At 38.0% G+C, this 27,758-nt stretch overlaps 1 protein-coding gene across 6 annotated transcripts in view; it reads left to right on the plus strand.

Moving 5' to 3' along the window:
* ARHGAP21 (Rho GTPase activating protein 21) overlaps nt 1-27,758 on the plus strand; it is a 115,423-nt gene that overhangs the window by 60,567 nt on the left and 27,098 nt on the right. For 4 of the 6 annotated variants that reach the window (XM_065050759.1, XM_065050757.1, XM_065050760.1 and 1 more), the window contains 5 exons: nt 6,471-6,563; nt 10,431-10,509; nt 15,928-15,982; nt 23,697-23,726; nt 25,273-27,223. In XM_065050759.1, coding sequence (XP_064906831.1) covers nt 6,471-6,563; nt 10,431-10,509; nt 15,928-15,982; nt 23,697-23,726; nt 25,273-27,223 — 2,208 coding nt within the window. The remainder of the gene's footprint in view (nt 1-6,470; nt 6,564-10,430; nt 10,510-15,927; nt 15,983-23,696; nt 23,727-25,272; nt 27,224-27,758) is intronic. The other 2 variants (XM_065050761.1, XM_065050763.1) reach the window with 2 other exon arrangements.

Below are 27,758 nucleotides of genomic sequence, written 5' to 3' on the forward strand. Positions count from 1 at the left end.
GATTCTTTAGTACAAAAATGACCCTTGCTGCCTGCTGAGCATTGAGCCAAGAGTGAAAATATTTTGTGTGAGGTTAATGGAACTCTGTAGCCTTTGTTCGGTTTGTATGTTATGAGGATTTCTAAGCATGGTTCAGCTGCCCTGAACAGAGGATTTTATTTTTTTTTTCCCCTCTAGGAAGTGGAGAAATTACATGTTTTTAAGCAGCAGACTCTTAGGAGAGACTTTGTCAGAAAGTATGCATTGTAATTTGTGTCCCGAAACACTTGCAGGCTTGTGCTCTGCAGGTCAAAAAGAAAGGAAAAGTGTGTGTCGTCAGGAGTGCTTTGGTATGTTAGGCTGGTTTGTGTTGGGGTTTTTGTTGTTTTGTTTTGTGTGTGTGTGTATGTATGTTTGTTTTGGATTTGTGTGTGTGTGTGTTTTTCCCCCTCCTTCTTCAAAATGTAAAGGTTCTTTATCAGAAAGGTTTCCTTTGTGTAGTCAGATGTTTGTATCTGACGGTGTTTTATATAAAAAGGTTAATGACTATAGAGAAGTGATGTGCTTGTTGCTATCTGGTAGTGTATTGTAGGTGTCAAAGTATAACTTCTGCTGTGTCATTTTGTTTTCCAGATAAATCAGAGCAGTATAGCAATACTGTCCTGTCTGTAAAGAGTAGCTTAGAAACTAACTCACGGTTACTGCATTTCATATAATACTAGTTATGTTCCTTGTAGCAGCTCTATCCCAAACTAGAATTTTAGGGGATCAAGCTATAATTGGCACCCGGCTAAAATTAATTTCTGTGTCAAGTTTACAGGAGTTAGAAGTTTTGCTGTATGTGACCCACCCAAGTGTAAGTCAATTATAAATTGTAACAACTCTTAATTCTACTGGTGTGTTTAAAAGTACCATTTTTTATTCCCTCTTATCAAGGAGAAAGAGCAACATCAGAATTTTATTACTTTGCAAATCAGATGCTGGTGCAACGTATTCCCCTCCGCAACTTCTGGCATCTCAAATGTCTGTCAGGAAAAGCTTCCTTGTAACTTCACCATGGGAAGCTTGCTTGCTCTGCCAGGCTCTGATGGTGGTGTTGGACTTGTAGCTGCAGGTAGTATAAAGATTATAATAAATGATGATAAATACATGTATTATGAAGAATTTACGAATTATGAATTTTATTTGACATTAATTTGAACAACAGTTGAAAGAAGATAGTACTCTCTTAATTCTGTAGATTCTACTTTGACCTAATTGGTTATTGAAGATAGCTATTAGTATTTTTTGGTTGGAAATTGCTGGCTAATTAGAAGATTTGCATACAATTCTTAAAAATATATCTGTTGACTAGGAAAAATCTTGTTGCAATAAACTGCTTTTCTGGTTTTGTCTTGCATCTAATTTCAGTTGTTTATGCTTCTTCAGACTACTTAATTTTGGTGGTTTAAATGAAGGACCTAATTATAAAGGCTCTCATTATTCCTCAGTATCCTTGTTTAAGCCAATGAATTTTTGCCTTCAGCCTTGTATATACTTGGTGATTCATTTTTATTTCCTTATATCTGCTGATGCTGAATCTCTGAAGTAAAAGTTCAGACATTAGTTTGGCATCTCTAAAGTTACGTTCTCATTTGAATAGCATCACTTCAGGGAGTGGTTGCACTGCAAGGCATATTTTAGTAGCTCTGTCAGTAAAACTACATTACTGCCTGGGCAATAACTTGAGTTTAATTCATCCTGACTGGTGAATATTTACTCATGATGGAGATTTTTGTGTGCTTACAAGTCTGGTAAAGGAAAGAACAACTTTATGGACTGTTTTGCAGTTTCTGGTCAGCTAACTTGTGTACTTAGCAACTTTATATGCTTCTGTGTCTTTTATTACCCTTACATATGACTTTGCCTCTGTTTATAGCTACGCTTGTGGAGTAATGAAGTATATATGTGCTTTTCATCTGCGCTTCTTCTTGCACATGCAGGTGTGTTCCTGGCAGCTCACACTTTCACTTATTTTTTTCTGTGTGTGCGATGTCTTGTTCTTTACTTGCAGTTGAAGATCTGGGAGAAATTGTCTCGTTTGCTGGTAGGCTGCAACATCTAATGCTCAATTAAAAGTTGTGTACAGAAGTGTGGAGAAGGAGGGAGGAGGCAACATAGTATGCAGTAATGAGCACTGGAAAAGCACCGGCAAATGGAATAGATTATTTCAGCTGGTAGGGACCTACAAAGATTGTCTTGTCCAACTGTCTAACCGATTCAGGGCTGACCAAAAGTTAGACCCTGTTGTTGAGGGCTTTGTCCAAATGCCTCTTACACACTGACAAGCATGGGGCATGGGCCGCCTCTCTAGGGAGCCCGTTCTAGTGTTTGAACACTCTCTCGGTAAATAAATGCTTCCTGATGTCCAATCTGAACCTCCCCTGGCGCACCTTTGAACCATTCCTACGTGTCCTGTCACTGGATCCCAGGGAGAAGAGCTCGGCATCTCCCTCCCCTCTTCCTCTCCTCAGGAAGCTGTAGAGAGCAAAGTTCACCCCTCAGCCTCCATCTCTCCAAACTGGACAGACCTAGAGACCTCAGCCACTCCGCACAGGACATTCCTTCCAGCCCTGTCACCAGCTTTGTTGCCCTCCTCTGGATGCCTCCTTTTTAAATTGTGGAGCCCTGAACTGCACACAATGCTCGAGGTGAGGCTGTACCAATGCTAAATGCAGTGGGATAATCACCTCATTTGACCGGGGGCTGATGCTGTGTCTGGTGTACCGCGGGATGTGGTTTGCTCCCTGGCTGCACACGCTGCTGACTTGTGTTGAGCTGCTGTTAACCAGCGCCCCTCAGATCCTTTCTTGTAGGGCTGCTCTCCAGCCACTCCTCTTCCAATTTGTATTAATACTTGTGTCTGGCAAGGGTACAATAAGGCTACATGTCTGACAGGATAGTAATGTGAGCTGCTTTACTGTTCTTTGCTGTTCTTTGGCCTTGTAAGGGATTGATGGCATGCTCCGAAAAATGAGGCTTTTCAATATTAGAAAGGAAAATTGTTAATCCAGTCTGACACTATGTAGTGCAGAGCTGGAGAATTCAGTGTAAAATTCCACTGTGATAACCTACTCTAGATGGTGGACCTTGAAAGGAGGAAAGTTGAGGCTCACATTTTAGACAACATCTTACTTTGCCTGATGATTGGGTGTAGACAGGACCCAAGGGAGATTTAGGCTCAGTTAAATTGAAGTGTAGTGGTGGTTAAATTTTGAGACATGAGGTAAGTTACTAGATTATCAGTTTTACTTGAAATTTAATTCTGTAATGATCAAGTGCACATCTACGAGATTTATTCCCCCTCAGTTGGTCTTAAGAAAGTATCATTAGCTCCTGCTGTCAGAAGATATTGTTTAGCTTTGCTTGAGTTTCAAACTCAAAATATAAACATACACTTTGAGGCTATGTTTTCAAGGAAGTTCGTTCATATGTTACTGATGGAAAGTAGTTTTGGATTGTATCCAAGTATGTAAAAGACTGAGTAGAAATGAAAAGCATGTATTCATCTGCCAAAACTTGGGAGCCCTAGCTTTTCTTCTCACCTTTACTTGTATTTGGATATTGTTGAGATGTAAAATGAACCTGCAAATGTAAACAATATTTTAAACCATTCATCCTAAATTGATCTTTATCTTTAGGGTGGTGGTTCACCTTTTTAGGAAGAATGCCTGTTCAGTGCCACCATCTTCCTCATGTAGGACAAAGAACCAAGTTTAGTGTGTAATTGGTCCACAAAATAGCTGTGAACACCTGAACTGAGTGCCCATGGCTTTGAAGAACCTCAGTGTAGCGACAGGTTGGTCAGAAATCAGATGTTCAGGGAAACCTTCAGTCTGTGGTCTCCATACATTGGTACCGTTTTCCTCTCTAATTCCAATGTGGTGAGTGTATTAAAGATACTCTGTGCTGGATGCTGAATGGGAGAAACCGTACCTGCTTGACCATTTGCTTTGTTTGTTCAGGTGTGGACAAGGCATAAAGTGGCATTTGAGCATTAAGCAAACTAGCAGTAGGCCATTGTTGTTTTTTGGTGAGCACTTTGTGAAAGAAGCAGAGGTAGCTGCTTGGTGTTGGGTTGTAAATGTTAGATAGTGTTACAAATTAAATGTGCCCATGGGAGCTCCATTATTTTTTATTTTCTTGTCACTTTTTGGATTGTATATTTTCAGTAAAAGATAAGTGGCAACACTGGGAAGCATGTTTGATGGTCCCATAAAAGGTCGTAGTTTAACTTTACTCTTGTAAGTGGTTGAAACAACCTTTTGTTCATGGCATCTGGGTGGATTATTCTTGGAATTTGTCTAAACTTGATGAAACGTTACTGCCTCTTAAAGGACAAGCCCCATCATGTGTTCAATGTCTATTTAAATCAGCAGATTAAAAATGACAGATATGAGCTTTGGTTCACAAAGAGCATTTTGTGTGTCTTGTAGCTGTGTCCTGCTAATCAAATTTTAAAGTATTTGGGGACTGAGCTGCCAGCTGGCGTTTCTTGATCTATAATTCAGTTGCTTTGTATATAGTAGTTATCTGATTCTGTCACATCAACTTTTTGACTTTCCTCTACCAATCTGGAGTTTTGAGAAGGCCATTTAGAGCCGTATGAGTAAGCCATTTTGTGCAACTGTTTGTGGTAAAATGGCAGGACACTGAGGATCTGCAGAACGAAGGCATTAGGCTAAAACTCGTGTTTGAAAAAAGTGAATTAAAGGGAGGTTTGGTTTTGTACAATTTATTAAAATATTTCAGATAATGAACTTTCCTCATATGGAAACAGAACCAAAGAAGGGGTAAGGGAGGCACCTTATTTGTATTCAATAAATAATGCTGTGGCTTAGTAAATGCAGCCAGGTGGGATATCTAAAGCTGTAGCACAAGTACTTCCAAAAGCAGTGCCATTTGAGCCCAAGGCAAAGGTTAGTCACTGGGGAAGTGATTGAAACTAATACTCCCTTTTCAAGGAGGGTTTCTTTTATCAGCAGTGCCAGTTTTAAGCAATTCCTTTATGTTGTTGTGCTGTCCTCGCTTCTTCATCAGTTCATACCACCAGGTCTGCTGTGTCAGCGGTTCCTGGTAAACCGGAACCCAAACTGAGCTTATTTTCAGTCTGTGTCAGTGCTGGGGGCTGGCTCACCCTGCGGGGTGGTATTTCCCCAGCTGAGAGTGTGGTGCGGGAGTGGTAATGGTGATAGATCTGGGAGGCACTGGGGCTGTTAAAGCCAGCACCGGCACCCTGGAAGCTTCTCTGGCTGCCACCTTGGAGGTTCTGCCGCCAGTTCTGTGAGCACTCGTGTTTTGCACTATGTAGGACAGCGGTGTCTGGAGAGACCAATAACACTGTGGAACAATTTAAGTTTAATAGAGTCTTCTGGTAGACTGGTAATAAAATTTCAAATTTTACTTTTGGGTGCTGTTTTTGTTTCAGGTCACTGGTGTAGAAATCATACTAGTGAAGCTGTGTAAGAGCTGTAAAATGGCTTATTCCGGCTACATCTAGAAGTGGCTCAGGACAGCACCACTGCATTTTAGCCTGGAGTGCAACTGTGGAGTTTTTTCGTCTTGTGGTTTTGTTTGCGTGTGGGTGTTTGGGTTTTTTGTGGTGATTTTTTGTAGGTTTTTTTTTTTTTTAACTGCACACTCTTCACACCCAACATGTGTGAACAGCGGCTACTTTGACTAAGCATTACTTAAATTTGGTGGCATGCATGTAAAAGTACAAGTTACCTGTGCTTCTGGAAGCATAGAAATTAAGTGTATACTGAGAAGGCAAGAAGATACAGGTGTTGCGGTTTCTAAGTACTGTTAACTACTATATTGTGTAAATAAGGATATGTACTGCACGTGCAGAAATAATTTACTTCCAATTATACGTTGCTTTTTGGGTGTTGATGTATCTTCAAGAAAACAACAGACTTCACCTTGGAGCATCTGGAAAACACTGTTAGAAAATCAGTGTTACGGTTCCATGGGGACTATAAATCAATGTCATCTTTCTTTTTTTCTTCTAAATTCTTTTGCAGTTTGCACTCTAGTTCTTCCTTGATTTGTATGGCTTTATATCTTAGGCCAGATAGCAATCTAGAAGAGGAAGGGATAATTACTGAATAGCATAGGCATCAGAATGAGAGTGGTGTTAGCAATGGGATGATGAAATGAACCTGAAAAATACCACTTGCTGGGCATATTTGCCAGTTTATGTTTGAGATACATCTCTCTCCCTGCCATCCTTCCCTTTCTTTTTTTCCCTGGACACCTAAAAGATCTCTAGTGTAGCCAAATGAAATGGTGTTGTTGGGGCTCCTAGTGTCTCTTCCTTCTCTCACCGCAAATTGAACTTGAGTAATGTCATGATGAACATGGCAGGATTATGGGTCAAAATAATTCTTAAAGTGAAAACATAGTAAAGTAGTATAATTAAATGCTTTTAAGAAATATTCTTTCTTCCTCAGGAAAACAAAGAAATAGACTGGAGCCGATGGATACCATATTCGTTAAACAAGTTAAAGAGGGCGGACCTGCTTTTGAAGCTGGACTGTGCACAGGTACTGTTCTTCTATCAATAGCATGTTTGTGTACATGGCGTATAATATATATGATTTCAGCTTTGTCATGTAGTTCTGTCGTCCATTTAAAGCTTGTTCTTCCCTTCAGAAGTTTGAAACCTCTCTTTTAAATTGTCCTCCAGTGTTTTTCCACCTCCAAAGTACCGTCATGTTCTCTCAGGAAGTGCTATATAAAATACATGAAGGCATTAAAGTTTTAGGCTGGTAAAATGTGTGGTGAGAGAGAAAAGGCAGGAAAATTACACCTATAAGCTCCTATTTCTTTTGCATTGTGACAAACTGATAACTTCAAAACATTCAGGTTTTTGTCCTTTAAATTAAATTATTCCATCTCCTTTACATTAGATGGGAACAATCCAAGTCTATCTCTTCTTACCCATTTGTGTTAAGTTATTTGATTTAATCAAACTGGAGAGCAGAAAACGTGTCTTGGGAAGTGCCAGGTACTTTGCCACGCCTTTACTTAAGTATCGAAGGAAAAAAAGCTATGTTAGAATGAGAAGTCTTACAAGTGATAAAACAATGTGATGGTTACTACTACAAACACAGGTTTCTGTTCTTGAAAATATGTCAAAACATCAGTGAAAGGATGTTTGTGTTGATAATGGGATATTGATATTTTCTTTTGAAAACAGTTACCTGTATGCATTTTGGTGGAATAGAATATTTTTGTATGTTTTTTCCTGAAGAAATACCAAGATTCTAGGTTGATCAGCAATTTAAAAACAGCAATAGATCCTACTTATACAGCATAAGGCATTCTTCTTTATTGACTCCTCCCTGGGTAGTTATTCAGGGAAGGGCTACTTTGGCGTTATTTTAATGCTATTATATAAAGAAATGTTTTGGCTTGATAAAGTGTAACATATGTTGAAGTTGTACAGAGGAGCCATGTTAATTTCTACACTGCTCACGATTTGCCAAATTGAAAGATGAAATCTGTAGAGAATAGTTTATTTTTAGGCAGAGGAGAGATTTATTAGGAGCCCAGAATAAAGAGCAGAAAATAAATGAGAAAATACATTTTAAAATTGCCAGAATATTCCTCTTAAACACACTGCTGATAGCAGTTCTATCTAATTAGGTCATGCTGCTGTTTCTTGTTTAAAACTTTAGGGTGAAATATATTACTCTATCTTTATCTTGAAATTATATTATAGAACACTCAGTGAATGATCAGTTAGGTAGATTTCTGAACCTCTGGTACAGACACTGCATACATTTCTTATTTTCTAGACTCCATCTGTGTGGTTTTTTTTAAATTGACTTTGTTTCATGTTCACACTAATGGAGAGAAAGTACTTGAAAATCTAATATGGGTTTAGGTAGTTATGTTTGTCAGTTGTTATTTCACTGCTGCAGGGTCCTTTGTGATACTGGCAGTCCCAACACAAGCTTCATTGCCCAGAATCAGTGAGCTCTGTTGCAGGAGCTTACCTGGCTGCCACTCACCAGAAGGCTTGGAATACTCTTGCAAATTTGAGGAGTAGGTTACAATATCTTAAATGTTAGACTATTTATTCTGAGTATTTTTGAACTCTCCTGTAAAATTATCTTTGTTAGAGTTAGAAAGATCATATTTCCCATTTTTAACCTCTGAGGCATCTCATTAAAAAAAAAAACACCTATATCTGTGAGTTCCAAACGTAAGTATTTTAGAAATACTGATGCAGAGATAGCCAAACCAGATCTGCATTTCCTACATCTTGATCTTCATGTTTCCATTTATGTATGTGAAAGAATATAATGAACTAAAATGTGGAAAGGGAGATGGTTTAAGTACATTCAGATTAGTTTCTAGTTTGATCAAAGGTATCTAATGAACTATCAGATTGATAGAGAGCTATTGGATAAAACTTCAATGCTGCTATATCCTTTTTTGTGCTACAGGCACTGGCCTTCCCCTTTGTATGTACCTGAAACAGAGCAATGTTGTATTTTGCAGATTTGCTTGTGCCCCTTTCCTTCATGTCACCAGTTCTGTAGTGTGTCCCGCCAGAGGTTTTTTGTGGGGTCATTAGTTGGATGCTTCAAGTAGAACTTTGTCACACTGCTGTGTGTAACCTGGTCTGTTTCTTTGAAAAACTAAAACTGCACAAGAATAGATAAGATGATATGACCTACTTTGCTTAGTATTCCCACTAAAATCTGTAATGAGAATATCTTTAAAGATCTACATCTGTGGGCAAGTTTTGAAACAGCCTAGAAAAAAGCCAGTTATAAGTTCCAGAGAAGGATCTGGTGTGTTCTGAGGAAGTCTCGCCATGCGACATAGTGGGACAAGGTTCAGAGCTTGTGATTAAGAGTATTTTGGCACAAATTACACATTAATTCTTTCAAAAATTTCAGGAAAAAATAATTTTGATGTAATACCGAGCATTTTGAAGTAACTTTGTTTTCATGAAAGTCTAGTTTCTCAGCCTAATTACTTAAGGCATCTGTGTGTATGCAACAATGGGGTAGGGTTTGCCATCTGTCACAGATGCCTGTCAGTCATGTGGATTGCTGGCAGCCCTTAAGTGTTGCCACCAACCTTTCTTTCATTGCTTAGGGAACATGAGACAAAACTTGGAGTTCTTTCAGGTGAGCAAAAGGGCAGTAACCAACTGATAAAAGGACATATATAAAATTTATAAAGTTGAACATGTCACACCAATTTATTTGCGTGATGTCTGTGTACAAACCAACTTAAAAACAAGTCAGCAAATCCGTGTGGTTTGGTAAATCTGGAAATCTCTGGGGCCTGTATAGGGGACCCTCACAGAGCAGGAGTGTTTAGAGCGTTACTGTCACTGAGTCAGGCTGAGTTTTCAGAGTGAACAGATTTTTCCTTGCTTTGATTTGATCACACCAGGAACACAAAAAGGGCTTTCGGTTTCTAAAGCAGTGTTGAAAAAGACATTCCCTTTGGCTCACTGTGCATGGGTCCTTTCTTTCAGTTCTTTTCTCCAGCAGCTTTCTTGTAATCCTTAGGCCATTTTCTCCTCATTAGTAGATTCAAGATATCTCTGATCAGAAGAACAGAAAGGTTACTTAAATATCATTTTTAGTAAGTAACAGGATGAGTTTTTTATCAAAAGTTGAAAATTGCTCTCCATGATATATTTGCCACTTAATGTATGAGAGTACATGAAGCTCTTAATGAGGACGTGCAACAAACTATTTGGAGAAATCTAGTAAAAGTGATGTTAGTTCTAAAGATATGTGCATAACAAATAACTTGTTATCCTGTCCAAGATGTACTGAAGAGACAGTAGTGCCTTGAAAACAACCCAGATTGTTCTGAGGAAGGAGGAAACTGGAGCCTTTCAAAATATTTGTTCTTTGTTTTTCAGAAAGAAAAGGCACAAAATTTTGGTATTAAAGGAGACGTGTACAGCTGCACTCGGCAGTGTTCTGAGTTAAGGTTTTGTTTTGAGGTTAACTGCTGGGATGACATGTCTGCTTGTAATTCACTTAAGAATTAGGCAGAGTTGTCAGTACATGTGACCACACATCACAAGCTACATTTTGAAGACGGGGTGCTTAAGTGAGCCTCTGGTATAGCTTACAGCAGCTCGTGGTTTTCTTTGGATGAGTTTCTAGGTGATTCATTTGGAAATTTAGAATAAGATACCACATCTGAAAATGTTCTGAGAAAAGAGTAGAAACTTGGCACCCTGGTTATAATTACATGTAGTTGTATTTATCTTTTATTTTCTTCTTTTTTTCATTTTTTAAAGAAGACTAACCTTGAATTTAACATATTGGTCTTCTTGATTATCGTGAGGTATAGAGGTACAAAATAAAAACTGTCAAAAAAATGTCTAGACAAACTAATTTAAGGTATAACTTTCCCTTTTACAGGTGACAGAATTATAAAAGTCAATGGAGAAAGTGTTATTGGGAAGACGTATTCTCAAGTCATTGCTTTAATACAGAACAGGTAAGATGCTAGTATTTAATTATGTGCCACGCCTATTTTTTTATGCTAAGCAGGAAATGACCACTTATGGCGATTCTTGAAAATGTCATAGTATTCTAAAATTTTCCTTAATACACATTCAGTTTTATTGTTTCTGTTTTCATTTAATTGGTGAATGCTAAGGAAGATTTGAGAATAAGTGTGCTGAATTGTGCCATAATCCTTTAATGTCAGTCCTTGTCCCTTGGTAGCAAATCACAGTGATTGTTATAGAGGAAGGTTGTCGGAACTAAAAATAGCCAGATTAGTTATAGAAACATCAAACATATATGTGCCAATTTAAAAAGAAAATGAGAAAAATCTATCTTGCTTATGAGATCTGATAGCTAGAAATCAGCATATGGTAAAGGAAGATCTTTATGTGAGTGCACACCTGCAAAACATCTGCAATACATCTTGGCTTTCCTCTGTTTTGCGGAAAGTTAAGAACCTTGCACAGAGTTGAGGAAATGGTGATACTTGCTGTTTCTGCAGCTCACAGGGGCTTGTTAAATCGTGTCCATACATGAATCTAGATACTTGTTTTCATGTCTCATATCTGCCCCCATTTTTACAGTTTTCTTGGTCTCAGTTTCTGTTTTACAGCAATGAGTTTCCAATATAAAAACGAGTTACGTGGAAAAAAGATGTATTATGATCAGCATGGAAGGACTTTTTCTAAATACATCTCACATGTCGCATTCTATTTTTAGTGAATGTTCATGCATTAAGACTTAGTTACAATTACAGTTAAAAATAGGAGAAATAAGATCCTGACCTTTCCATTTCAGTGGGGTCTTTATTCAAAATTTTGTTCAAAATACATACATCCAAGGTACTTTTTGTGTGAACAACAAAGCTCTGTTTCAGAGGTATGACAGGCATGGTGGACTGAAATGTGGTTTGTGGCATTAGTACTTTCTATACAAGAGCTGGAAAGATGGAATCTGTCTCTTTTTTTATAACCTTTACTGGAGGTAATACTAGCCATGTATTGTGTTTTCATTTTGTATTTGTGTGGACAAATAGTGTACAATAGTGTATACCCAAGACACAGGACATTACTTAACATGCTCAACAGGCACATTGGTCAATTAAATCTCTTAATCTAAAAGGGAGAGACACCAATCACATCTTCCAGTGGCCTGTACACTCAGAGATTCCTAGCTGTAGGTCTGCTTGTAAATAAAGTTTTATTTTCAGCTCTGTGAGTGTAGGTAGCAAACCATCCCAGCAGAACGTAACCCCTGCCCATTGTGGATAAACCAGGGACACCCGAGCAAGCCCATGTTGGTGGTTATCTAGTGCAGCCAGGCACGATATAGCGCCCAGCTGCACCTGTACCCGCGTTTCTGTGAGCGCAGAGAAGATGAGGGGGTGCTGCTGTTCGTTAGGAGAGGAGAACGAGTTGTTGTCTGGAGCCAGATGTGCACATCACAGGAGATTGCAGCAAAAGGTCATGTGTATCCGTGAGTGTTCTATACAGAAAATATAACCATCAGGAAGTATTCCCCTGAACCTTTTAAGATAAACAGATAAATATTAGTTCTGATCCATAAAGAGATCAGGTGTATCTTCCTTGTAGCTCACAGGCAATGCTTTTCATACGACTAAAGGATGAACTCTAATTCTTTCCTTGAAAAGAGTATTTTTGAGCTCAGAGCGGTTTGTTTGTGCTGCCATTTTATGGCAAATAAAATAGCATTATGGTGTATGCTTCTTGTTCAGCATGCTGTTCTTGCATCAGCGTAGCCATCCTGGGTCAGACTGGTCTGTTTATGTCAGTATCCTCTCCAATAATATCCAGTAATGGAGTCTTAATAGAAGACTATGAAAACAATGAAACTATAGAGTGATATTTGGTCAGAAAATACTGGGCTACTTTTCAGAAATCTCAAGTTTAAGAACGTGCTGAACCAGGTTGTTCTTACATAATTCCACTTTTGAATGTACTGAAACTCTTGATGTTAAAAATGCCCAGTGGTGTATACAGTTCTCGCTCTGTTTTGTGTCTTAGGTAATCTTTCGCCCAGCACACCTTTATTTCTTTAGTAGGCTTTGTGCAAGCAACATGCTAAAAGGCCTTTTGAAAGGCTAAGTTGTCAGCTTCTTTATTTATGACATAAAGACAGTTTCATTTATTAGTCTCAGTATGCTGTGTGATGGTTTTCTAGACATTTTAATTCCTCTATTTTATTGTTTAATTGCCTTGTAAATGCTTATTCTTTTGTAAATTTTCTGAGCAGTTTTTATGGATGCGACACATTATATTCTCTTATCTGTAAAGAGGGAGATCCCCTACAACACTATTCAGCTGTTTTTGCAAGGAAGAAACCCAGTTTAAACTTACTGATATTTTAATTTTTTAATTTTTTTTTTTAATTAGATTACTTCTGGTGCTCGATTTCCATAACTGCTTCTTATTTTTCTAGAAAGTTGTTCTCATTTGTCCTCATTACATAATGCTGCAGTCATCAGGACTTAGCTGCTGTAAGTGATGTGATGCCCATGTATTCCAGTGGGACCTATGTTACCTATTTTGCTCCAGCTGGAGATAGCAAAACTAAGCTTAAACGGATTATTTTCCTTAGGAGGTGAAAAGCACATCTCAAAAGAACTGCGAGAAATAACTGTGTCCTGTAAAATTAGTCATGAGATCACTTTCAGATCTAGGTTTCCTACTCTTTACCAATGGATGTCACTTTGGTCCATTAAGAATTTTCATCCATTTACATAATCAGTTTGGAGATATGTTGATTACTAATATAAACTCCATAAATTATTTATGGTCCTAAATCCAACAAGAAATAAATTCTGATTCACAACTATTTTTTCCTTAACTGTGGGGAGTTTGAACGATTCAGTCTGGTTTTTTTTTCTTGCTCTTTGCAAGTTGTTCCTGAAAGTGTTTGGATTGCTCAGAAATGTACAGTTTAGCTACTGAATCCGTATCATTAATACAAAATAATGCATCAAAGCACAGTCTTTATAATTAATGCTTTAGTTTGATGATTGGGTCAATAAATTGAAACTTAAATCTCAAAATGTGTAGTGGAATTCATTTGTATGATAGAAATCTGAGAATTCACAATACTGTGTCTAATATTTCAGTGTAAACTGACACTTTGTGATCTTTCTTATTAACACTTTCTGGTTCATAATTTGCATGTCCATTATATAGTGCAGTACACCAAAAGTATTCCTTAACATTTTTTGTTTCTGATTAATTGAAAAACATTCTGCAAGCACTGCATGAATTATGAAGTAGAAAGAACCAGATTGTCTCCAGAAGGTTCTGCAGGCAAACTGAAGTAGAATAGTTGAGAAGTTATCAGAATGATACATGAAACATTGTTCTTGAATGGAACCCATTCATCATTTGGATGGCTTCTAAAAAAGGTGTTTGACTGTGTAAATGGATATAATCCCCCTTTTATTTAAGGCACAAAATACTTGCATAAGAGAATGGTTTGTTCTATGTCAAATTCTATTACCTTATATAAAAAGCACTTCAAGAGGAGCAATGCTAATTATCCTATTTTTGACTTCCAAAGTCTTCATCCTGCAAATAAGCATTGATTATTATCAAACTGTAAGTTGCCTTACAGAATTTACACATAGATGCTACCAAAACATAGAAATGAAATCTGAACGCGTCATTGGAAATGCCTCAAGATCTGTTATCTTTTTTGTGTTCTCTTTTTGTTTTACAAATTATAAAGTTTAATATCCGTACAAAGGAGTTTAGGCAAAAATCAGCTCCCCATGACACTGCTTTTGAAGAATCATTGAAAATAGTGTTGCTGTTTATTCACTCAGTCAAAATGGGAAATGCTATTGTAAATGCACATTAAGAAGTCAACACTTTTGTGTTTCTTAGAATTCAGTATTCTAAAAAATCTTTAAAAGGCTTTGAAGACTTATTTGTTCCTAGGTATGCATAGACTTAAAAAGAAAAACAAATCTATCGCTGCTGATCTTTGGGTTTAGAACTGAAGTAATTTATGCTGTTTAGAGAACACTTGTTTCCAAAATGAATAATGGTTTAAGAAGATTGTGAAACGAAATACCCTTACTCTGCTATTTTGGAATGCAGCCTTATGTCTGTGGTTACTAACAAATGGAAAAGGAACCACAAAAAAAAATAAGCATAACAAATCACACGTTACATGTTTGAGAAGAATGCTTTGTGCAGAAATAAACAACTGAGGTCCTTCTCAGTGCTTTCATGGACTGTTCTCTGTGCCCTGAAGTTGGTGACCTTTCTCTGTGCTGGTTTTGTCTTTTCTCAGTAAATATCTTGTACTGACCAGTACAGATAAGCTAGTTGCTAGGCTGATATAGCCAATTAGGTGGTTTTTTGGTTTGTTTGGTTTTGGTTTTTTTTTTTTCTTGTGCTGGTATTGGTCTGTTTGTTTAAATATCCTTTCTTCTTGTTACACGTAATGTGAGATTCTAAATAACAGTCATAATACCTTCATTTTCTGTTTTTTAAGCCTAGTTAAAATAATCTGTACAAGCTATTTCAGTTTGTAGCCCTTCTCTCTCTACCTGTTCCAGTTTCAATTTAATGGATGTGAACACAATATTACTCTGTGTCAGATGAGATGAATTCAGCTGTTCTGTATCCAGTGTTATAAGCATATACTCTCTTCCTTGTGAAAGTACTTTTTTTTTTTTTTCCCTCTGGTCGATATTAACTCTGGTTTTCACTGCATTACAATATTTGACTCGGGGTAACCAATACATTGTACATTTGCTGTCCTGATTTTGCCTGTATTTAAATGATATTGATTGAACTCTCTGAATTCCTGGATCTTTATGCTGCTGCTGCTTTTGGTTTCAGCGCTTCAGACTGATAAACTCAGCACTTAGGGCTTTTCATCTGTGTTTCACACGTCATCGGACTGGCTGTGTTTAAGTGGATTCTGTGAGGAGGTGGTTGGAGCAGAGGGTGTCCATACTTACCTTGTTCTTGCCCCACTTTTCATGTGATGTGGTCGTGATGACATTTTCCCAGCAATTTGAAAGAGTGCTAACAGACCACAGTTTTAAATTTAAGAAAGAGAGAAATTTTAACTGTGTTCACAGATTTGCCACCTTGTTTTGTCTGAGAAGCTTCGAACAACAAAGCTGACAGAGGCAGTTGGCTTAATACCCGGTTTTGCTGAGCACATAGATGGACTCTTCAGTCAGATTTCAGTTCTACTCTTATTTGCTAAGACTCTAATGGAAATCAGTGTTTATTTCTGTTGTATGAAGTAAATTTACAGAATAGCTGAGTCTGAGAGTTCTTGAATGTTTTTGGTCTGTGGAAGTTAATAAACCGTCTTTGTAACAAGATTTTAAAATATTTTCCAAAAGTTCATGTGTGGTGTTTTCTTTTTCTATCTGTTTCAGCGACAGCATACTGGAACTTAGTGTTATGCCAAAAGATGAGGACATCCTTCAGTTGGTATGTTTACGAAGTTTATATCCAGACAGTATGTTGACTAAAGAAAGTGTCTTGCTGTTGGTTACAAAGTCTTTGAACTGTGCTACCAGCAAGTAATCAGGGTTAACATTTCTCTATCGCACCTTGGATACTTGCTTGTCATCTCTGCAATTTTAGAGGAATCAAAGTATAGGGGAAGATACCTTCTTCACATGGTATTTCTAGGATCTTGTTTAAAAAAATCTTAGAATAGTGTTTGTATTTGTATTATATTTTCGCTTAGTTTCCTTATGTTAGAATTTCTGAATTGGATTGCTTTCCTTAACCAGGTTGTCTAATTCTAAAGAAGCTGGAATTATTACTAAATTTGAATTAAAAGCCTAGCATATGGTGCTTAAAATTAGCCTCTGTTTAATAACTCACTAGTTATCAGTCAATTTCCATGAAAAAAGTAAAAAGATGAATATGTGTAAGGTTATTACAAAAATTTTTAACTATGACTGCTGTAAATATCTTGTTACACTAGTGCCTGTATGTTCTCAGTTTGAATGGCGAGCCAGCATATATAGTGAGATAGTTCATCTCTCACTTACTAAGTAAAACAAAGCTGTGAATAAAATCTGATGTGTAAATGTGTGTTGTGAAGAATTAGGAAAACACCTAATGTATTGATATACTGTAGTTTATTCTTAATTAGAGGAAATAGAAGATGGCAAGCATGGTAGACTTTCTGGTTAGTAGTTGGAAAATTGTATTTTCTAATCTATACAGAAATAGTGAGAAATAAGTTAAGTAAAACCTGTGGGTTTCAATAACTGTTTTCCAGTATTAAAGGACAAATTATTGGGTAAAAAAAAAAAATCCAAGAAACTCTGTTTTGAGCTGGAGGTGAGGATAAGAGGCATAGGAACTCAGCCAGTTAGGCCAACAAGCCAAGATTATTAGAATAGATGTGATATTTTGAGAACATTTGATAAAGAAATATTTCAGTAATCTAGTACAGCTAATGTTGGCAGCAGGGGGTGAGTTTTGCTTGCATGAATAAGTGGGAGGGAAAAGCTGGGAGTTCTGTCTGTCTGGTGTTTTTTTGGTTTGCTTTTTGGTGGTGGTGGTGGTTGTTGGTTTTGTTTCTCCAAACTAAAACTCTGGATATGTAGAAATGCATTATTAGTTTTAACTTTCAAATGATCTGAATGGCCACATGCATCTAATGCAGTCATTTAGCCATAGCAGTCTAAGGATGTGGGCAATGTAAAATTTGTAGGTTTAAAGTTAAACCTTTGTATTTGGCTGGGTGTGGAGCTCTTGGGCACATCTTCCCTATGCAGATGAAGCACGAAGTACAAGCTTCAGGTAAAGTATGGATGAAAAATGATTGGAATTTAACTTGTATTGATTAGTGAGATAATGGGGGCACAGAAAGGAAGAAAGAAAAGATTGTTGCTTTTGGGCTAGAGAAGGATACTAGTAAAAAGAAAATAAGGTGATTCTCCTGAAGGAGATTGAGGGCTAAAGGAAAGAAAAAATACCTGCCTGTGGGAGTTCTAGAAGAAAACTGGAGATATATGTGGGAATAATTTCTAGGTGTCATTTTAAAAGTTTGTTTCGAGTTGTAAGATGTGATAGAGTTGTGAATTTTGTATACCAGGCTCCTCTTTTGAAGACAGAAAGAGGATTAGGTTTGAGAAGTAGAGTCATCAGTATGAAAAAAATGCTTTGCATTATCCCTATAGCTTGTATGAGGTCCTTCTGACAGTTGTTTACTGTTGCAATGGATTAGTATGTGATTATGATACAGTATAGAGGAGTTTCTGCTCCTGTTTGCTATGATGTGCTTGTTTGGGTGGAAGGGGGCTTGTCTTAAGGACTGTCAGTCCTACACAACATCTGCCAGGGGAAAGCCATGAAGAGATGGGTATTTTCTGAGGTCTGTGGGGCCACTGGAAGAGATTGTGATGGCTGCAGCTTGTTAGTGCTGTGCTGCCATGGCCTGTATTTCACTATATGTGTCTTCAGGTGTTGATATTTGGCAGAGATGCAACATGTGAGGATACAGATCATAAAAATGACTTGCATCCTACAACAGAAGTTGTTAGTTATGCCCAGTGGTTTTCTCCCTTTTAGACCACTACAGAGGAGGAAAAATCTTCTAAAATAACAGTTAGCAATTTTAGGACATTTGGCCCTTTGAAGGCAACCGTGAGACTGATGTGGCCCTCGGTGAAAATGAGTTTGACACCCCTGATGGTGCAATCAGGATGAAATAGTTCTGTTATATTCACGAATGATGCTGGTTGGCAGTTTGGTCCGTGTGCTGGTGACTGATAGCTAGTTAACAACGTGAGGAACACAGTTGCTTTATTTCTGTCCTTAGTTCACTATTTATAAACCTTGAGTTTAATCTTCAGAAATACTCCTGTATGTCTGTGAACTTCTTGATATACTGGATTTCCTGAAAACAGGGCTTTAGACACATTCATCAGTAGTAACAATGAAGTGGTCCAGTCCACAGGTGGTTGCCTTTTGTGGCACGTGCACACTCCTGGCTTAGGAGGGAATTAGGGGTGAAATCTTGCCATTAGAGAAGTCGGGGTCAGTCGTGTCTGTTCACTGGTGTGGTTTTGGAAATGTCACTTTTTGGGTGGGGGAAGGATATGTAAAACATCTCTCTCTGTGACAGAAACTTGAACTCTTGACAACTATGAAAGTGTTGGATTTTTTCATGCCCCTCCTCAAATTTGAGATTGGTTTACTTAAAACAATCCCTTGTGATGATTTTGAAAGTTTTGTAGGTATGTAAACATCTTGAGACCACAAGGAGGAAGATGATTATATTATACTCTCCTCGGTGTTTCAAATTTCTTATATTTATATACGATTTCTGGAGCATTCTCAACCTTTTCTGACAGAATTTTGGCATCTTGTAGGTTTTAGTACCACTGACTTCATACAAATGGGAAGACACATTTAGGTCGACTACAAATAGTTCCTTTTGTCAAATGTATTTAATGGAATTGTTACTGGTTTGTAACCTTCGGATAACAAATTTAATACTATAAAGTTGTTCAAATTGTGACACTGTTCAGTCATTCAAAAGCTTTTCGTGCTATACAGAAAATAGTGGATGTAAAGGTGCTTCCTAGAGATAGAAAATTAAAATTTCTAGGCCCACATACAGGTCAGCCATATGACTCTTGCCAATGGAGTTGGTAGTGTCTAACCTGGATGTGTCAGGGTGTCCTCAGCGTGCAGGATTTTTGGACCATTTTTTCGAGGTATGTTCGTGTTGGAATTTGCTTGTTTGCTGATCATGCCTTGCACATGCAAAGGGGAATATAGCTTTTAAGTCACTGATTTTTTAAAGTATCAGGCACTTGAAAATATCGCTCTTTTAAAAATTACATTTTTAATATGATCTACATTGAAGCTATTTATTTGGAACATTAGTTGTAATCTAGCATATTAATGATTACATACAGGGTTTATTATATGTAAACATATGCAGATATTAATTAGTAAATATGTGTATCTACTTTATTTATATGTATAGACACATACATGCTATAGATAAGTTATCCTGATTTTTTTTTCATCTTTCATTTTCTGGCACTTCCCTCACTACCTACTCAAAAGTTCATCTTTCTCAACTTTTATCCTACCTACAACAGTTTCAGTTCAAATAAGTTTCCTCATAGGAATGGCCCCAAAATGCAGCAGATTATTTCTAGTCCTAGGTGTCATCGCCATTAAATTTTAGTAGTGTCCAAATCTGTTGAAACATACCCTAGTGTTCCAGAAAGATCTCTGTAGTTTCATTTACAAAAAGATTTGATTGGGCATTCTGTGAATAAACATGGAAATGATAGGGGGCTGTATATGGTGTCAATGAGTTTGTTTCCCTCTTGCTTATATTTTAATTTACATCTTAATCTTTCCTGAAAATTACAAACTATCGAAAGTGTGTATTGATAAATGAAAGTTGACCACGTTTGAACAGAAATGTTTCTCTTGTCATAGATAGTAGGGGAACAAAAAAGTCCTGGATGAAGATGACCAAGAAAGTGAGTGAAAGTCAGGTGTAGCATATATTTTCATTTTGTTCCTCTTTCTAGTGAGGCAATATGGAAGTTTTCAGTATATTGGGAGGTCTGGGCAGCAGAGTCATCTGCTTTGTCACTTCTGATACTCAGCATTTTGGTGGAAATTGGCTGCTCTCAAGGCCTTTGTAGTGTTCTGAAATTGCCAGCGATGCACCTGCATTAAAAAATAAGAAAAAAGAAAAATAACTTACATAAGGAAACTTATTTTAGAGTTTTGCGTGCCCCGGTAACCTTCATGCCTCTGACTACAGATTTGCCCACTGTCAACTTTAACAATATTGTCTTCTTGCTATTTTTCGTTTTTCTTTCTGTTTCTTCCTGAGTCCATCCGGTTGCATCAGACCTGCTGGAGCAACATGGCTGTTTCTTTGGCAAACTGTGACATATTTTCACTTGCTTTGCTTTTAATAAATAGAGATGTTTCCGTAAGTAGCTGTATTTAGTCCAGAGTCTCGAAGCATTTGTTTACTTTCAGATTTTGTACTGACGCAGTTACTAATATGTGCAGAGGTTAATACTGAAGTTCTGGCAGCAAGTACAATGGAAGGAGGGGTGTGGTTTGAAGATGTAGTGACCTAGAAGAAGAGACTTTTGCAATGTTAGGTAACAAAGCTTATGTTAGAAAATACTGTTAACATCAACCCCCCAACGATGATTTAGACTAATATTTACAAGAAAGTCTCTTACGCACCTTGTATACGGAAATTAAAGTTCTTGGGCTTAAGGTGTTAAATTTTATATACTGAAACTTCACGTCCATTGGGAAGAAAGGGTGTGTGTTTTTTCTCAGATATTCTTATCTGACTGTAGTGTTTGCTGGGTGTCTCCAGTAAAATGAAACCACTTGAGCTGTGTTACTAACATTCTTGCCAGAGCAAACTGGAAGTGGAAAATGTTTCCTTCTAAGACAGCTGAAAACCTTTTGTGGTGTGCAGTTCTCATGCTAAATGTGAGAATAAGCTAGGACTGGGGAAGAGAAGAATTTAGTGGGAAAGAAACACAATCTGAAGCCAAACTGGTTGGAGAAGGAAGGAAGAATTGCCTCAAGCTTAGTCTTGCAGGGTGCAGGGTACATCAGCTTCTGATTCATCAAAATGCTTATCTCCAGTTTTGCAGGTAGTTTGGTTGAAATCAGTGTTGTTGTTCATCCTTTAGTGAAGCAAACTCAGCCTCACTGAAGCATGTGCGTGTGTGCTTTTATGGCCTTGGACTAAGGGATGTAGGACGTGGTTGGCTCAAGCTCTTGAAAGTAGAGTTTCAGTGATTCTTATGAAGAAGAGTCCTTGTACGTTGGCTATCACTTTTCTAACATCAAATTGCATAAAATTGAGTGGGGAAAAAAGGTGAGCAAAACCCTTCAGCTGAGTTTGAGGGTTAATAAAGTACCATGTAGAATGCTTTATTTGTTCAAAATTTATTTTGCCTATCATGCAGCATGAGTGTGTTCTCTTACCGGCTAAACCCTTCATGTGCTAATGGTTATATAGATTCACAGTACGAAATTAATTCTTTGCCATAGGAGTTTGCAAACTTGGTACAAACAAAACGAGATTGCAAGGTGGGGAAGAAATTGTACCCAGTAACTGGAAACATGCTGAGTTCTTACTGTAAGCGCAGCGGTTCTCTTCTAGTAATTGTTGCAGAGCTGTTATCCATCAAAGCTGTTAATGTCACTCTAAATTGTTGTATTTGTATGGTAAGCTTTCCATAACTGCCGTTGTTTTGAGAAGGTGGGAAAGAGCTCATAAAACATTGAGATTGAATTCCCCCCTCCCAGTCATGTTGGAACTTCTGAATAACTGTTGAGTACCCAGCTCCTGTAGGAATTCGAGTGGCTTGGCTGATATCCCTGAATCAGGAACATCACTGATCTGGACTTTATTTTAATTTTTTTTAAATGGAAGGCTTTTTTAATTTTTAAGGCTTTTTAAAGACTGAAGTCATTCCCTAATGGCACCTGTTGTAACCACTTGGAGACTAAGACAGTACTTCTACATAACTGTATTGTCTGAGGAACTAAGGGGACAGAGAGCAATATTCAAACTGTGTTTTATATATAGTTATGAAATAAGCATCAAAATGGTGTACGAATGCTAATAAGTATATTGGTGTACTTCACATTTTTTAATCTCTAAACCCCTTCTAAAAAATTCACCATCACCTTGTAGTTAAAGCAATGAAAATATTCAATAGTAAAAAGGCTGATAATGCATCATTCAGCATGACATTATTCAGAATGGATCCGTGCTTTTTTTTTTTTTTTGTAAGTTGCAGTATTTTTCTGTAGGCCTTTAATCAGAATTATAAAACAAAGATATTTAATATTCCTTGTGGAAATGTCGCAGCCCCCATTTATAAACTTACTTCTTTGGAGAAAGTCTAGATTTGTTTCAGTGATTTCTTGGGAGGTGGGTGGAATGAGGTTGAAAGAAGAACTACACACCGTCATTTTGCCAGTTACTGTCTGTGACGGAGGACTGGCAGTCTGTCTGTCTGGATACACCTGCAATCATGTAATCATACTCTTCATTGGGGAAGGAGGGAGGAAGCCTTGCTGATCTCATTTTGGACCCTGTGAGAATGCTGTCTTTTGAAGAAGGTGTTTTAATATCTGTGATAAATTTTGTCAAGAACTGATTTTTATACTCATTTGTAGTCTTCAGCTGTGATCAGATCACACCTGTTTTGGAATTCAGCCTTTCTGCTGTCAAAGTCAATGAAGCATTGTTTGTTATGGGCGTGGTTTACTAAAACATGAACATGGTGTATTTTATATTAGTATAACATGTGCATGTCCTGGGTTTTGAACAGGTTTATCAACTGTATAAAGTAATAATTATTTTCTGATTGGGGGGCGATTATGGATTTTGTTTGTGTTGCATGCCAGTAGTCTCTTGCTCTGTTTTCTGGCTCTTCAGCATATTTTCCAATTTTTTGTTTGTTTGTTTTTAAATTCTTACAGACTATCAAGATCTTAAATAGCCATTTATTTAAATATTTTTAAATATTTCTCTTTGTATATTCCTTCTTTCCATTAAATATACCAGTGGAAACCTGGCTTGATTTTTACTATGAGTGAAGAAAAAAAAAATACAAATCACATGAGTAGAGTGTTTCTGCAGCATCATTCCTCTGATTTCAGATGTAGAGCATGAAAGCAGCTGCAGTCAGCTGACAGCTTGTGGTCATGTTCAGATAGATGTGGGGAAGGGGCGTGCTGTTTGAAATGCATAATAAGGCCGTTGTTTCGTCACCAGGAAGCAGGGATGGGAGCAGCCCAGGGGAAATGAGAGACAGGAACGTTGCTGTAGTGCAAGGCAAGTCGTGTTGCATAGAGCCAGAGCTCTCTGCAGGCAGCTAGAGCGATGCACCAAGGCAAAATGGCACAAATGTATTTTGCTTTCTGTAAGGGGAGAGGATAAATGTGAGGAACAGAAAAAAGCCTGAGATGGACATGCTCACAAGGAGGGTGAAGTTGTTTTTTCTGCTCTGCTGCTCTGTACCTCTGTTGGTACCTTCCAGTGAAATCAGTGTAGCTGGTTTTTTAGCTTTCTGTATCCAACATCGATATGACAACGTAATTCTGTCTTTACATCTGTAAGCAGCTTTTACTATGTTTTCCTGTTTTCTGCCAGCTGCAGTTTACAAAGGATGTCACAGCACTGGTAAGAAATGTACAGTAGCCATTTCTCTGATGGTTTTGTAAGGCATGCTTTTCTTAATAATTTATGCGAAGCAAAAATATGAAACAGCAAGTTTGTTGGAAATGAGCTAGATAGTCTGAGCTGAATTTTCTTCATAATGCTAATCTCTTAATTTATGATTTGTGCCTGTATTATTTGGTCGATTTTCTCTCAGTATGCTTTAATATTTTGCACTTCACTAATGCTCGGTGTAACATTTATTGCAGTGGTATTGTAAATGCCTCGCCCTCCTCTGTACTTTGCTCTGTATTAATTTTATGGCTGCACTTGGGCTTTTATAACCTGTCTAGTTTTAAGACGGGACACATTGATATTCTGGAATTGAGCATGTTATGATTTGGACAGGAAATGCTGTGATATGATACCTCGCCTAAGTGTGTAAAAGCCCTGAGAAATCATTTGGATCTTCTGTTGCATTGGCAGGCTCTGTGTTGGCTCTTTATTTCATTATGTTTAAACGGAATGAAGTCACGCTAAAGTTTGTCAATAATAGGATATTGTTTAAGTATGCTGTATGCTTCTCATTTATTTATTATTTTGAATGTTCTGTTCAAAGTGATAAATGCTGCTTTTCTAAAAAGGCTACAGAAAAATGCTAGTATAACCATATTTTCTCAGGAGTCAGGATCTTAAACATAAAGGTGCAAATAAATGCACTAAGGAAATCAATTTTAGATTTCAGTTTGTGTTTTAATAGTGTGTGGACAGTAGTGGATAAGTATGAATTTTCATACTGTTTGTACCTTGAAGTTAAAAATAGTATTAATATTTTTACTAAAAATATTTACTGTTTTACTTTAAAATATTATTATTATTTTTACAGTAAGATTTGTGTGCCATGTACTGACTGTCTCCTGCAAAATGTAAGATGACTTATAGGGTGTTGGCTCACAACAAAGATGTTACTGCTTCAATTTATTAATTTTATGTTTAGGAACAGTAGCTTTTATATAGAAGACATCTTAGAGGAGTAGGTATATGTGTATTTGTGTGTACGTTTCACATGTACTACGTTAAGCAAACAGTTCTTTTATACATTAAGTGACTAGAGAATTTTCTAGTGCTAGTTGAATTTATTATGCAGCGTTTTAACCTGTCAATTGCTGTGAAACTGTGGTTTCCAGCAAGATGAAGCTTAAATGGGAAGGATGTGTGAAAGCATCATGACAGAAAGCAAAATGAAAGGGGAGAAAAATACTATGTTTTGTGCTAATGGATTTTGGAAATACCTGCCTCAGTGCCCTATCTGCAATATTTCCCAGAACTGGTCAGCAGTTCGGTTTTTCAGTTGTTGAGGGAATGTATGTAATGATTCTGCTTGCTCTGGTTTTGCTCACTAAGGGGATGGAATGCTATTTTTATCTTTTAAACTAACATTTTATCTAAAATTATAGTGTGAATTTTTACTTGTGTTCCCTCTTTTGGAGCTTGATCATACAAATGCTATAGATGGTGAACTTTTCCAGCTCCCTCACTGCTGAATACTCACTTAATCTTGTCTCCACAGGCGTATTCCCAAGATGCCTACCTGAAAGGCAACGAAGCCTATAGTGGTAATGCCCACAACATACCTGAACCACCGCCAATATGTTATCCGCGCCTGACATCCACAGCTTCTGTGAAGGCACAAGCTGGTGACAAGCTATCTTCTGACTTCTCACTGGGGAAACAGCAAGTCAGCAGACCAGTACGGGCATTGGCACAGCCAGAGAGGGCCTACAGAATGGAAATACAAGTGCCTCCATCCCCAACAGACATTGCAAAATCAAATACTGCTGTGTGCGTTTGCAATGAAACTGTACGGACTGTTATTGTGCCTTCTGAGAAGGCTGTAGATTTGCCATCTTGTAGAAATAACCATGCTGGTCCGTCACACAGGACAGAGGAAGTAAGATATGGCTTAAAAGATCAAGCCAGTCTAAAAGCACGGACCACATCACCACCTTCTTCAGTGTCCACTGCCATTGTACTTCCCCAGACTCCAATAACAAGACCGGTTGATCCCACTGGAACACTAAGTAAAGCTTCGAATTATGTAGTATGTCCAGAAGGAATCCCAAGCACTAGACCTCCTGCTCAAGCCACAGACTCGCCCTCAATCTCTACTAATCATTACAGTTCTCCGACGTCCCACCAGCATATAGACTGGAAGACCTACAAAACTTACAAAGAGTACATTGATAATAGGCGCATGCACATGTATGGCTCCCGGACAATACAGGAAAGGTTGGATAGTTTAAGAGCAGCTTCTCAGAATACAACTGATTATAATCAAGTGGTGCCAAATCGCACTGCTTCCCAGGTACGGCGCAGGAGCACCTCTCACGACAGGGTTCCGCAGTCTGTTCAGATCCGGCAGAGAAGCGTGTCCCAGGAAAGACTCGAAGACCCCGTGTTGATGAAGGAGTGGCCACGAAGTGCTTCGCAGGATACTCTGACTTCGCCTTCTGTTAATGCTAGAAATCACAGGGCTCGGTCATGGGATTATCTCAGCAAACAGGGTGAAGTGCTAGAAAAATTTCATTCTGAGAATCTGATTGCGGATACTAATGGCGATAGGAGAAAGACTTACAAGTGGACAGGGTTTACTGAACAAGATGATCGGCGAGGTATTTATGAGAGATCCAGACAGCATGCATTTCATATGTCCCTTCGAGGTCAGAATTTTTCTATGACTCCGAGTGCTTGTATTTCAGACAACAGGAGAACAGGTAGTAGAGCTTCTCTGCCTGGTTCTCATTTTCAGAAAGGTTCACCAGATATAAAAATGTTGCAGTCTTCTCGAGATCTGCAAACTCCTGGGGGAGTTTCAAAACCTACAGCTGTTTCACAAGAGAGATTGTCTCTCACGCCAGCCAGAAGTTCTAAAAGTAGCTCTTTGAAGAGCTCCGCTCCCTATGCGGCAAAACCAGCATTTCCCCATAACCAGGGCCTGGATGCTATTGCCAGCAAAGACCAAAGAACAGTAAATCACTTGCATCAGAGTGGTCTGTTAAACCAACAGTCAAGGGTCCGAGCAGAGGGTGCCCCAGATCACAAAACAGAAACAGGCAAAACCATCCAACCCTCCTCTCTGTCTCCAGCTTCTGCCAGACTTGTTCAGCCAACAAGTGAGAGTTTAACTACCTCTGACAACATAGATGGTTCCATCAGACAAAAGATTCATGATTTCAAAAGGGAAGATGTCCACGAGCCTGGAAGTCCGCAAACAGGTGTTCAGGAAAATGACAAAGATACAGTGGTCATGCGGGACAAGTCACCTTCTGGCCACCAAACTCCACAGCCTTTGAGACATCAGTCCTACATTCTTGCTGTAAATGACCAGGAGGCAGCCTCGGACACTACCTGTTGGTTACCTAACGATGCTCGAAGAGAAGTCCACATAAAAAGAATAGAAGAAAGGAAAGCATCAGGTTCCAGCCCACCTGGTGACTCCCTGGCTTCTATTCCATTTATTGGTGAGTTAAACTACTACAGTGCACATCAAAAGTGTTTTTCAGCTAGAGGCGATGGAACGCCCCACACCAGGTAGCTGACGGCTGTTCCTGCAAACCCTGAGGCCGAGGGGCATGAGGGCTCTTTTCTCATCTGGAGTAATATTAAGTTGGTAAAACAAAAAATAGTGTTCAGTGGAGGAAAAAAATGTTTAGTTTTATTTGATTTGATATTTTTCTAGATTGTTCCTTAACCCCATGGAGACATCCACATTATATAATTGCATCTGGCTATCATTCCACGTAATACTCTGATGTTATGTATGTTGACAGCTAGCATTTGCTGCGCCTTTCGAAGTATTTTTATTTCTCTAGTATAAAATATTTGCAATCCAGTAATCTGAGAATATGGATGCAAACCTGTATAAGGTGATTTGTGAAAAAAAAGTTGGTCTGCTGAATAGGTAAGTTAAAAGCTTTCTGAGATAGACATGGGATAGAGGAAGGCTATTCCAGGTGAAAGGATATCAATAAAATGAAATTCATTTTGAAGATGCTA

Source organism: Columba livia, chromosome 2 (genome assembly GCF_036013475.1).
Source record: "Columba livia isolate bColLiv1 breed racing homer chromosome 2, bColLiv1.pat.W.v2, whole genome shotgun sequence".
Classification (NCBI taxonomy): Eukaryota; Metazoa; Chordata; class Aves; order Columbiformes; family Columbidae; genus Columba; species Columba livia.